Source organism: Sesamum indicum, linkage group LG3 (genome assembly GCF_026168435.1).
Source record: "Sesamum indicum cultivar Baizhima isolate 11 linkage group LG3, ASM2616843v1, whole genome shotgun sequence".
Taxonomy (NCBI): Eukaryota; Viridiplantae; Streptophyta; class Magnoliopsida; order Lamiales; family Pedaliaceae; genus Sesamum; species Sesamum indicum.
In genome coordinates, this window is record NC_142659.1 from 23756832 (window position 1) to 23769637 (window position 12806).

A 12806-nucleotide genomic window follows, 5' to 3' on the forward strand; every position below is an offset into this window, starting at 1 on the left:
TACAATGAATAAATATTTGCGAATGCAATTCAAAATTTCAAATCAAAATTCATAAGAATACAATAACAATCCATTCATTTAATCCAAAATCAAAATAAAAATTTAGATATAATAGTACAATATTCAATATTTAAATAATACATATAGCGAATAACATCAACGTGTTCTTTCAATTGACATTTGACTCAATTCTTACATTACATGTTTTCTTTTCTATTTCTAAGTTTAATTTAGTAAATTACTTGATTGATTGATTTATTTAATAAATACATAGAAAACTAATATATTTATTTATATTGTATACATTAAATAAATATATTAGTTATGAATATTCATTTAATTAATAAATATAGAGATAACTAAAATTCATATGCATTATATTAAATATTTATTTACAGAAAAATATGAAAATATTGATTAAGCATATTTTTAGATAATATAAATTAAAATACCATATTTTAATATCATCTAAAACTAAAATATGAGATATTGACTAATAACTCTAATATATAGTAAATAAATACATTTTATCGTAATGGACTGAAATTGTAATGATAAAATTCATATGCATTATATTAAATATTTATTTGCGAAAAAATTATCAAAATATACTAAATTATTAATTAAGCTTGATAATAGATAATATAAACAAAAATACTATATTTTAAATATTTAAAGAATGAAGAATTGAAGATTGAGGACTAGTCAGAAGAAGAGAAAGAGGAGAAAGAGTAACGTTAAAAGTAAAATATATAATATATTATATAATAATATATTTTAATATAATTAATAATTAATAAAATAAAAATATATAAAAAAATCCGTCTTTCAGTTTGACTCGGTCCGGTCACCGAACGGGAGGAAAAAACCAACCAAAAAAACTGAATTGTTTTTTGTAATAAAACTGAACCGAACCGAAATTCTTTAAAAAAAAAACCGAAGGGAGAGTAAAACACACAGAATTTAACTCATGATATCACAGTTTTCTCAACTTAATGAATTACACTTAAAAATGTTGTAAAAAATAAAACCAGTTACAACCTCCTCCAACAAGCATGCATGCGTGTGTGTGCATGAGAGAGAGATTGGTGCAAACTGCTGCAGCACCTCAATTCTGCAGTTGCGCTATCATTAGTCTCATTACTTATTGGCCGCTTTATATCTGAAGTTAAGCGCATTGCACTATATATAAAAGTACGGAAAAATGTAATTTACCCCATGTAATATGAGAAATTAGTAAAAATAAAATAGTATATTATCCCTTATATTTTAGAAAATAAAGTAAATTATCCCCTTATCTAAATCATTGACAAGGTCTAGTTTGCTTCAATTTTTGAAACACAGGGGGTAATTTGCTATTCTTGTTTTCTTCACAGAGCATATTTGCTCATTTCACATATCACAGAGATAAATTGCATTTAATCCGATAAAAGTATTATGTTGTTTGTAGGGAAACTAAAACAGATGCGAAAGTGGAAATAGCAGCAGAATTTATTACAATTTATATCTTGTTAAGTATTTTGAGTAAATTTTCCACAAAATTATAAGCAGAATGTTTACCTAAATCTCTTGCTGAGATTTTGGTGTGAAAGAGCTCTGAGAAATGCATCAACATAGACATTTGTAAAGTCCCAAAAGCTGCAGTTCGCTGTCTTCGCTGCTTATTTGTTAGATGCAAGATCCTACTTTGGACAATATATTCAGTTTAAGAAATCGACATTTCAGTCGATTATGCCATTTTTCCTCATCGCATTGAAGACAATGCAAACCTTGGAATGTCACGAGCGATATGAGGACGAAGGCTATGGTCGTCGATGTTGAGGAATAGATGAATCAAGTAGAGAAGACTAAATAATGATTCTGAACGGATTGTTCAAACAACTTTTGAACAGAAATGCCTCCGAACTAATGAGCGACAATATCGAAAAAGAACAACTAATCTTGCTCGCAATCAAATAAGCAGACATATCTGAATGTACAACTATTCTGCAGCAATGGGGTGCATGAAAGGGGTATGAGCACAATTAATCTCTTCGAAGGAAATTTACATAAATTTCTATGATTTGGAGTGGAGAATAATATAATCTAAGAAAGACTCTGCCGTAAAAAGCTGAATAGATTTAGAGCAAAATAGAAGTCATACGTACACTCATAAGGCATCGTCTTTCAAAGAAAGATCATAATCTGGAGGTGAAACGGCGTACCCTTCTCGCTCGTTGGATTCCATTAGCATTAGCACAACTTCCCGCATTGTTGGTCGATCAAATGGGGACATGCTTGTGCACAAAAGAGCAATTTTTAGTACAGTAATCATGTGATGAACAGTGATTTCATCTTTAAGATCCAAACGACTATCTAGTATCTCCGACGACAATGAACGGGCTCGAATGTAATTCCGCACCCATGTCACAAGATCACCTCCTTGTTCTAGGGGCTGAACAGGAGTTTTTCCCGTCAGCAACTCCAACAGGACCACGCCATAGCTGTAAATATCACATTTTTCTGTAACCTTCATTGTGTAGGCATACTCTGCACAGAGAGGAAAAGAAATCAATAACTCATAACTTAAAGGAATGAACTGTAGTTGTATTTATAAACTAAAGAATCGAAAAAGAGAGTTGAATTTGGGACACAAGGAAAGAATTAGCTTGGAGAAACGAGACATAATTTCGAAGGTTTCTTCATCAAAATATAAATGGTGTGAATATATATGCAACATGCTATTTTGAAGGTTCCCTTATCTACAAAGTTGACCATATGATGCTTATTTCTAACATGAAGATCTAATGCCAAAAGCAGTTCTTGGACACTAAATAGAAAACTGTACGGTGTATTTGGTATTCTACAGTCCATCCAGTTGAGGTCAGTTGACCAAGAACTCATTTGAATATAAATCAGTAGAATTCATAGTAGACAAATATAAATGTTCAGTATAGAACTGGCTCTCCTTGTTGGGGTGTGGAATCAGACCTATCTTTACATCTAAAGCCTACGCATTGTGGATTTTGGCACAATGCTTTCCAGGTGCCCTAGTATAAATGGTTTATGAGTGGTCATACAACTTCAAGAGCATGAACCTATATATTATATGGACAGTGTTGACTTAATAACCAGTAGACTGGTGTGCTTAAAATGATTGCAAAATTTGAGTCTTGACATGCAGAAGGCAAAGGGTGCTTACCGGGAGCTATGTAACCATATGATCCAGCAACAGCGGACATCGACTTGGATTGGGGCATGTCTATCACTTTTGCCAAGCCAAAATCGCCAACATGGGCTTCAAACTTCTCGTCAAGAAGTATATTATTTGACTTTATATCACGGTGGACGATCCTAGGTCTGCAGTCATGGTGTAGATAAGCAAGGCCTTCGGCGGCTCCAAGAGCAATTGTAAACCTCGTCGGCCAGTCTAGGTTGCAAGATGCCCCATGAAGCAGTTCGCCCAAGCTACCTCTTGCCATGTACTCATAGAGAAGAAGATTGGAACCTTGGTGATAGCAAAAGCCATATAGCTTCACAATATTACGATGCCTAATCTTTCCCAAAGTTAAAATCTCAGCTCGAAAGCTGTTCTCGATGTTATTACCCTCTCTATTGGAAGCTAGCTTCTTTACCGCAATTGTTTGAGTGGATTGCAGTACTGCTTTGTATACTGTCCCAACTGCCCCCCTTCCGATAACAAAAGTGTCGTGAAAATTGTTTGTAGCCTCAACCAGGTCTTGGAAAGTGAAACCTTCTTTTGGAGGAAAATAGATATCAGAATCGAGGGATGATATGTCCTTATCTGGCGAAGATGCAACCATATCAACTGGATGACACTTCATCACATATAAAATAACTGCAATTAAAACAAGAGAGACTCCACCTATCACAGCAGCTACTATAGTGATGATCTTTCCTCGAGGGGCATCCATACTCCCAACTGGAGAAGGAAATGTGTCAAACGGTGTAGATCCAGTACAATTACCAAGAGGCCCACCACAAAGACCTTTGTTACCCATGAAGCTACTGACACTCATGTTCTGGAACAATTGCACAGAAGGCAGCGGCCCTGTTAAGTCATTGTACGAGAAGTTGCAACCAAGAAGGCTCGATAAATTTGCAAATGTGCTTGGAATCTCACCACTCAAATGATTGTTGTTGAGGAAAAGGTATTCTAACAGGATAAGATTTCCAAGCTGAGGGGGTATAGACCCAGACAAATTATTATAACTGAGATTCATTGCAATCTGCAGGCTGGCAAGATTACCTATCTCCTTTGGTATCTCGCCAGATAATAAATTTCCACCCATCTGCAGTTCAGTCAAATGAGAGAGGTTGCCTAATTCTGCTGGTATATTTCCAGAAAACATATTCTCCGATATAATAAGACGTTCAAGCAGAGAAAGAGTACCTAACTCATTGGGTATCGTATCTATAAACCTATTCCGGCTAAGATCAAGCCTTTGCAGAGCCTTGCACTTGAGAATTTCTAGCGGTATCTGTCCAGTGAAGAAATTCGAAGAAACATTGAAAGCCACAAGCTGTAACAGATTGCCTATCTCCGTAGGCAACTCAGATGTAAAATAATTCCCAGAGACATCAAGCCGCTGCAACTTTCGGCAGTTTCCCACCTCTTGAGGTATTGGTCCACTAAACTTATTCTGACCCAATTCTAGAGCAGAGAGGTTTTTCAGTTTGCACACATCAGAAGGAAAGCTCCCGGTGAGCCTGTTACCACTGAGACGCAACTGTACCAAAGAACTACAATTGATGACACCAGGCGGAATGTTCCCATACAACTGATTGGACCCGAGATTAAGCAATATCAAGTTCGAATGCCAACAAATATGAGGAGGAATTCTACCTGTGAGGTGATTGTCAGAAAAATCAACTACCCATAGTCGACTGTATAGCCCGAGACGTTGGGGTATGGCACCACTTAAAAAATTATCAAAAAGCTGTAACTGACTCATTCGAGGAAGATATTGAAAGCCAAATGGGATAGGACCAGTTAGGTAGTTAATTGACAAGTCTAGCTTCGTCAGGTTCCTCAAATTACTGAGCTCAGTTGGGATAACACCAGTAAGCTCATTCTGGAACAAGTACAATAAATATAGATCCTTTATTTGAGTCAGTTCTGTTGGAATTTCTCCAGACAAATAATTCTCTGAGAAATCAATTTCTAATCCATAACTGAGGTTTCCAATCTCCCTTGGTATAGTACCATTCAATCCATTTCTGTACAGGTATAACCTCCTCAGAAACCTAATGTTCCCAAGTTCAGCAGGAATTTCCCCAACTAGATTGTTCTGGTATAAAGCAAGAGTCTGAAGACTTGTACAATTCTCAAGCTCCTTCGGTATGGTCCCAGAGAACTGATTGTCCCAAAGAATGAGATCAGTTAATCTCTTGAGCATGCCAAGCTCTCTAGGTAAGTTGCCTCCTATTTGATTTTGTGCAAGACCAAGAATTTCCAGGCTTTCACAATGGCCTATCTCAGCTGGTAAACTTCCAGAAATTGCATTCTGCCCTGCACGGAAAATTCTCAAGCTTCTCAAGTTACCAAAAGACCGAGGCACCGAACCAGTGAGGTTATTGGTGTATGCCACAAACTGAACAAGAGAAGTTAATTTACCAAACTCCTCAGGAATTGGACCAGAAATCTGATTGTTGCACAAATTCAGACTTATCAGGCGAGAAAGATTACCCAATTCAACTGGCATTTCCCCATCAAGCTGATTATCATTCAAGTTAAGAGTTTCTAACTTTGAACAATTTGCAATCTCCTTAGGAATACTCCCTGTGAACCCATTGTTTGACAGATCAAGATAAGTTAGATAGACCAAATTACCAATCCAGGAGCTCAGAGTTCCTGAAAGATTCCGAAAGCTCAAATCTAGGGACCATACCACTGGATTATAATCCGAAGTGCAATTCACACCTATCCAATTGCAGGGTGTCTGATCATTTGGATTCCAATTCCAAAGAAAATTAAAGGGATCAACAATGCTTTTCTTGACCTGCAGGAGGTAAATTCCATCTTCACTCAGAGCCTCTGACGGGCAAATCAGCATCAGTGAGACCGACAATATTCCTAGGCATCCCCAAAGAAGACCTTTCTTCAACTCAAACGCCCAAGACATTTTTGTACCAACCTTTTAAGTTTGGTCAAATTACCAAACACACCAGAAAGATAAGTTTATTCCTTGCTTCTGCTAAAATGTTTCGACACAAAAGAAACACCTAAATGGTGTCAATCATAATCAGGAACTGTCCAAACTCCAAGTTCTGATAGAAACTCGGAGAAAAGGCATCTTTCATAAACCTTGACAAGGGCCCAAAGCGATAATGAATTGATTATTTGACAGCAGCCAACAATTCAGAAAATCCATTCCACCAAATGGTCATTGCTACATATGTTCAAGAATAGACAACATAAGAAACAACAAGTAATCAAGCACCATAAAAAGAGGTTAAGAAAAGACCAAGACTTTGCATACCTTTAGCTCCATGAGACCAACACCAAATTAAGAACAGACTTCAAACAGATGATTCTCCGCGTACTCAAGTGATGCCTTGGGAAGAACATATAGAAAAAATCATGGAATTCATAAATAAAGCTATCACAGAAACATGATAAAAATCTGAACTCCCCGAAGCTTCAATCCCTTCTCCAAGAATGGTGGGCAATTCAAATTCACATGCAAGATTTGAGAAGACAGAGAGAAAAAACCAATTTTCAAGGTAGAAAAGTCAAAGAAGTTCCCGGAATCCAAATGCAATTAATCAAATTGCTTTCTTTTGTATTAAATTGATGGGAAGTTGTGTTGCGTCGGAAGTAAAAGAAGAGCACCAAACAGCCCAAGGTCTTGGACTTTTTCGTTATTAGAGCAAAAGGGCCTTCTTCAAATGGAAAAACGAAACTGAAAAATCTTCTTGTTGGATGGAAGATACATTTGCCAGTCCCTTCATTGAAGCTCTAATGGCCGACAAAGCATGCTTTCACAATCTTCCCTCCCTCTCTCTCTCTCCTCTCCTACTCTCTTCTCTCGCTCTCTATATAGTTTGTATCTAAATACATGTATCTTTCTCTTTGTTTCTTGCTGTTTCTGGGCTGTATATATATGTATGTGTGTTGTACAAGATTTTGTTTTGGCCTGTCTTCTCTCTATCATCAAGATTTTCCTTTTCCACTCTATCTCAAACTCTTTGCTCCTTTTCCACTCTCTCTTTCCCCTCTCTCTCTCTCTCTCTACAAAAAGTGGGATCTTTTTTTAAGTGCTTGGGGAAAGGTGAACTTTTTAAGCAAGAAGGAAACTGGAAAAAGAAAAAAAAAAGTACACCATAAATATTTTATCTCAATATATATTATTTTTTTTTTCCCATTTTCAAGAAATTTTTGTGGGCATTTTCTGGATGGGGACAGGCATTGGTAGGTAAGCTGGTGAGATGAGATTTATATTCATACACCAGTAAAGGAGAGTGAAGTCAGAAGTGATGCATGCAACGATGTCGTTTTCTCCTTCAATTTCTTGACTAAGTAGTCTAAAATAACATTCTCTATTTTCCCTTTTTTCCCCATATATATATATATATATATTCTTAAGAATCTATTTAGACTTCCGAAATTTTAGGATTTGAACAGATGAAAAAAAAAAAAAAAGAAAGTCCCTTCATTAGTATCTTTTTCCTATTTTTTTCTGATTTTGTTAGTTGAAATTTATACATTAATTCTTGAATTTTTAAGTAAAATATGAATTTATAAAAATATTTATACGTATATTGATTTTATTTGTTTTATTTACTTGATGATATATATACATATATATTTCCATATAAAATACTAGTAAAAATTTGGAGGAAAATAAATAATTTTTTCCTTTTTTAATAATGTTTTTTAACAAATTTAGTTGATTTTTCTTATATAAAAAGAACCCATTTTATCTTTTATTTATTTTCTTGAGTTTTTTATTATATATTATCTTATTAAATAAATTAAATAACAAGATGATAAAATATTTTCTTTTTCTGACTTATCTGCTTTGACAACCCATCCCTCTTTTTTCTCAACCTCCAATTGTGTCACATGCTATTCATGACCTCAACCATGATGTAATGCCACATTTAGATTGAAATGAAAAAAAAAAAAAAAAAAATCCCTTTATTTCCTAATTGAATCATTTTGATTATTTCATCTAATTAGAGAATTTATTTTTTATTAATTGAATTAAATATATCAAAATGGTATTATATAAGTAGGAATGACAAGTTTCAACCTGTTTTCAAACCTGCCCCAGACCCTTACTCGATTCCAAACCCGTTTAGTCTAATACTGTAAGATTTAAATTTTTTATTTTTTTAAATAATTATATATATATATTTTTTTTGAAGAATTAAAGTATTACTTGTAAGTACCTAATAAGCTATTATTATGTTAAAAGTATATTAAATTAATTTTAAATAAATTAAAATATATTTTATAAATATTATTTCAAGTGGCTCTACGTCAAGTTTTAAACAAGACCTAAGATCATCCTACTCTTGAAATAGGTTTAAGATTGAACCCACTCTACGTGCTCCATTATCATCCTTATATACATGCATCAGCAGCGTTTATCATCCACAATTTTTATATTTAAAATCTTAAAATTAATATAACCAAAGTTTAATCAAAATGTTTATTTTGTATTGCAGCAAGGGAGTGTTCATATACATACAAATCATTAAAAAAAAAATTCCAATAGAATTCATTGCCTAAGATTCTAATGCAATATGAGTGCATTCATTCAAAACAGTATATATATATATATATGAAAAATATAAATAATTCCCCTATAATATTATAAATAAATAAATTACTCCCTTATGGAAAAAAAAATACAGCAATTTATCTCCTTGTCTTTTTTAAAATGAAGTAATATATTTCCTCAAATAAGGAGGTAAATTACGTTATTTTAAAAAATATAAAAAAATAATTCTATCATAGGGATTAATTTGCTCATTTTTATAATATTACAGGAGATTAATTATATTTAGATATGTGTGTGTAAAGGTAGTACTATAGATTTGTTGGCTCACCTACACACATACTATTGGACACAACTTAAAAGTCCTCAAGACACATCATAATGTTCCTAGAATTTTGGGAGTGTTAAACATGAGAACAATATCATTAAAAATCTAAACAGTAACTGAAAATTGAGTTTGCTACTCCCAATGAAATGATTAATATTTAAAGGGTATTTAGATAAATTTGCAATTTTTTAGAAATATTTGAAAACGTCTGAGAGGAATGAGTTTATAAGATCTAGAAATAAGATATTTATTATTTTTAGAGGTCGGTTCAAATTCATTTAAATTAGTAGCAATTTAGCATTACTAATGTTTCAAAATTTTATTATTTTATTTTATAAAAATACTTTAATAAATTATTTTAAAATAAAATTTAATATCTTATAAGTTTCATAAGCGTCTTATATGATGTATGGACATATTAAGATTTTCTAGAAATAGGGTGATGAATAATAATAGGGGAAAATGTAATTTAGCCCGCCCCTGTAATATTGTAAATGTGCAAATTATCCTTTTATAAAAAAAATAAAAATTTACACCAATGTATTTTTTAAAATTAAGCAATTTACCTTCATAGACAGGGGGATAAATTGTTTCATTTTAAAAAATATAGGGAGTTAAATTACTATTATTTTTTTATAGGGGTAATTTGTTCGTTTATAATATTACAGGGATAAATTACATTAAACCCCAACAAAAATATATAGCATTAATTCATATATATAAATGATATTTTTAATGATGGATGCGACTCTACTAACATGTAATACTAATATAAATGATTAGATGCACATATATATTTAAAAAGTAACTACGATGAATAGCCATTGGTGTATTCGTAATTAATTTATATTCCTCACAAATTTTATATTTGATAAAATAATTAATCTTAAAATTAAGCTCAGTTGATTATTGTGTATGCATAAAACTAAAAAAAATAAAAATAACAAAGCCCTTAAATTTTTTTTTATTCTTTTTAATACTAGCCACCATGACATGTAATATTTGTGCACATATAATCAGATAGATACAATATAAATTTAATAGATAAAAATCAATGTATAATTATTCAATCAATAGTAGATCAAGTAATTAACACGAGTGAAAGTAGAGGATAAATATGATAGTATATTGACAGTTAAAAACTGAAGTGGGTGGCCAATGAGGACTAGTTTTGTTGGTGAAGTTGGGGCCTCATGATCTTAGAAGTGCATGATATAATTGTTGTAATAGTATTTGTTAGATATTGATATCGACGGGGATGATTGTACTTGTAATCGATTTATTTCAATTAATAGAACATTCATCGCTCTTACCTCAAAAAAAAAGAATATGATTATTGTAATAGTTTTTATTAAATATTGACGTCGACAAGAATGATTGTACTTATACTCGATTTATTTCAATTAATAAAAAGTTCATTACTCTTACCTCTAAAAAAAAACTAACATGGAAAATAAACAAATAATTATATTGGTACATATATTTAAGAGTATAACTGATATTTTAAATTTTTGAAGTTGCAGTATCACAAATTGCCAATTATGAGTAAGAAGTGATACTTTCTATACTAGCGTTTTATCATATCGTTCTGCGTACATATAATAAGTAATATTAAAAAATTTAAAATATATTATAATTAAAAATAAATATATAAATCAACACATTATATCTTATAAAAAATTAAATAAATAAAAAAATTAACGTCAAAGTATTATTCATATAATTAATAGTGTCACATATTAGTATTAATTGGAGTGATTAGATCGTGTGGAACGTGATAGGGCGTAGAGAGGTAGAGCCCACCAATAGGCTAAACAGGTGGGGGCCACCAACCAAAAAGGAGGTGCAATGGACCCTGAAATTGGAGATGATTCGGCTTTCCTACACCCCAAGCACTTGGTCTTTATGTCGAAATCAATGATGATTCTGCTGAGTATGTGTCGAATGGATAGTCTGCGCACTAATTATTGGCTCTTGGAAAATGCATTACCCAATCCAATCAATAATATTCCCTTCCACCCAAAACTATTATTACTATTTTTTTTTAATTTTTGACAACATATATATATATGGTAGTTGGTAAAATCAAATTTCAATTATTTTATGTCATTATAATATAATTGATATGTTTAATGATTGATTGAAAGAGTGTTTGTACCCGTCTAAAATAATGTGAAGAAAGTATTTTTTATTTGAAACTTCTATTCTTGAAGCGTTTAAATTTAAATTCATTCAAGTAAAAAGTTACAATTTCGACCAATTTTTGTAATTTATTAATAGATGGTAACTATTAAGATGTTTTTACGAACCATCCAACTTTAATTTTCGTCCACTTTACACTTTCCTTTTCGAACACTGCCAACTTTTATTATTGTTTGATTCCGTATAAGTTTTTGTACAATTTATTCCCATAACAAAAGTAGAACTTATTACAAACACCCTCTATAGTATTGGGCTAGAAATTTTGTTATTATTATGAAAAAATACAAGATACCCTCTTGTGCTATGGGGTATGTACACAATACCCAATTGTGAAGAAAAGAAAAGCATACTGCCCTATCATTTTCAAAATGAAGTAAAATATCCCCTTACAAGGGATGACGTAATCACGCGCCAGCCTTATGACTTTTTATGATTTTTCAAAATTAAATATAATTTTATATATAAATTTATGTATTATTAAGAACACATATCTTTTTAATTAAAAATATTACTTCATATATATAAAAAAATAAAAAAAATATTCAAACCAACCCCCGGCCACCGACGACCCCACCGCCACTGTCGCCCTCTCTCATTTCCACTGTTGCTTCACCCAATTCCCCTTCCCCCCTTGTCGACCCTCTCTAGGGTCCTATAGCCGCACCCCTTCCCCATATCCCTATCGGCGCCCCCCCCCCCCCCAGCTTTCATTGCTCCCTCCTCTCCATTCCCTAGCCTTTGTCGCCTTCCCCCATTCCCATTGCCCCACCCTTGTCAGCTTCACCTCCCATTTCCCTTACTGCTGCCACTACCAACTCCCCCTGTTCTCACCCCCTAAGCAGACCAATTAAAGCAGGACCTCGATGATATATGTGAATAAGAGGTCTATTGGCATGTAAAGGATCCATCCACAGTTTGAACTTATGGCCAGATCCACCCTCATATTCCACCCCTACTAGGAGCTGAGTTACGTGTTTAATCAGCTTTCCAACACCAAGATCTTGTTGACCTAGAAGTGGTCTATATAGTTTGATCTTTCAATCTATATCTCGTCATCCTAGCATCCCATAATGACCCTATATTATGCTGAATAATCTCCCCAAGATTGATCATCAGTGCTTGATTCATGATTTGAATGCTGCAATTCCCAATCCTCCCTCATTAATACGCAGGCACATTTGTCCCCAAGCAACTTTAGAGTAACCTCGACCATCAATTCCTTGCCAAAGAAATCAGACCCATAATATGGCTGTTGAGCATCAACCATGGGCGAATTTAATAATGCGGAATAAGAATGTGAATAAAATAAACCCCAACTCGAAAACCATCAATAAAGGCAAGGCCGTCAAAAATAAGAAACCAAAGGCAAACAAGCCCTGTTGGAATTGTGGGCAGGATGGGCACTAGGCCAAGGATTGTCCTACTAAAAAGGCCAAGATTAGGCAGACAACTGTCAATATGGTTTTGGGAGGATCTAGCGATGTTAACACCTCAGGAGCAACTGAAGAGTATGTTTCCGTACAACCAACTCTTGACTATTTATGAAC

The 12806-nt window shown here is 33.3% G+C and overlaps 1 protein-coding gene across 1 annotated transcript; it reads right to left on the minus strand.

Moving 5' to 3' along the window:
- Positions 1-1921: 1921 nt before the first annotated feature.
- LOC105158723 (uncharacterized) lies at positions 1922-7256 on the minus strand. Its single transcript, XM_020692465.2, has 3 exons — positions 6483-7256; positions 3182-6392; positions 1922-2529 (listed from the first exon to the last, which is right to left on the minus strand). Exons 2-3 carry the CDS (start codon positions 6123-6125, stop codon positions 2150-2152), a joined length of 3324 nt encoding a protein of 1107 aa, XP_020548124.2. The 5' UTR covers positions 6126-6392; positions 6483-7256; the 3' UTR covers positions 1922-2149.
- Between the last annotated feature and the right edge of the window lie 5550 nt (positions 7257-12806).

Bases quoted from the DNA above. Each gene is read 5' to 3' on its own strand.
- LOC105158723 (XM_020692465.2), bottom strand. From the start codon at position 6,125: ATGTCTTGGGCGTTTGAGTTGAAGAAAGGTCTTCTTTGGGGATGCCTA. The intron at 2,530-3,181 runs GTAAGCACCCTT...CTCTCTGTGCAG, and splicing joins ATATGGTTACATAGCTCCCG to AGTATGCCTACACAATGAAG.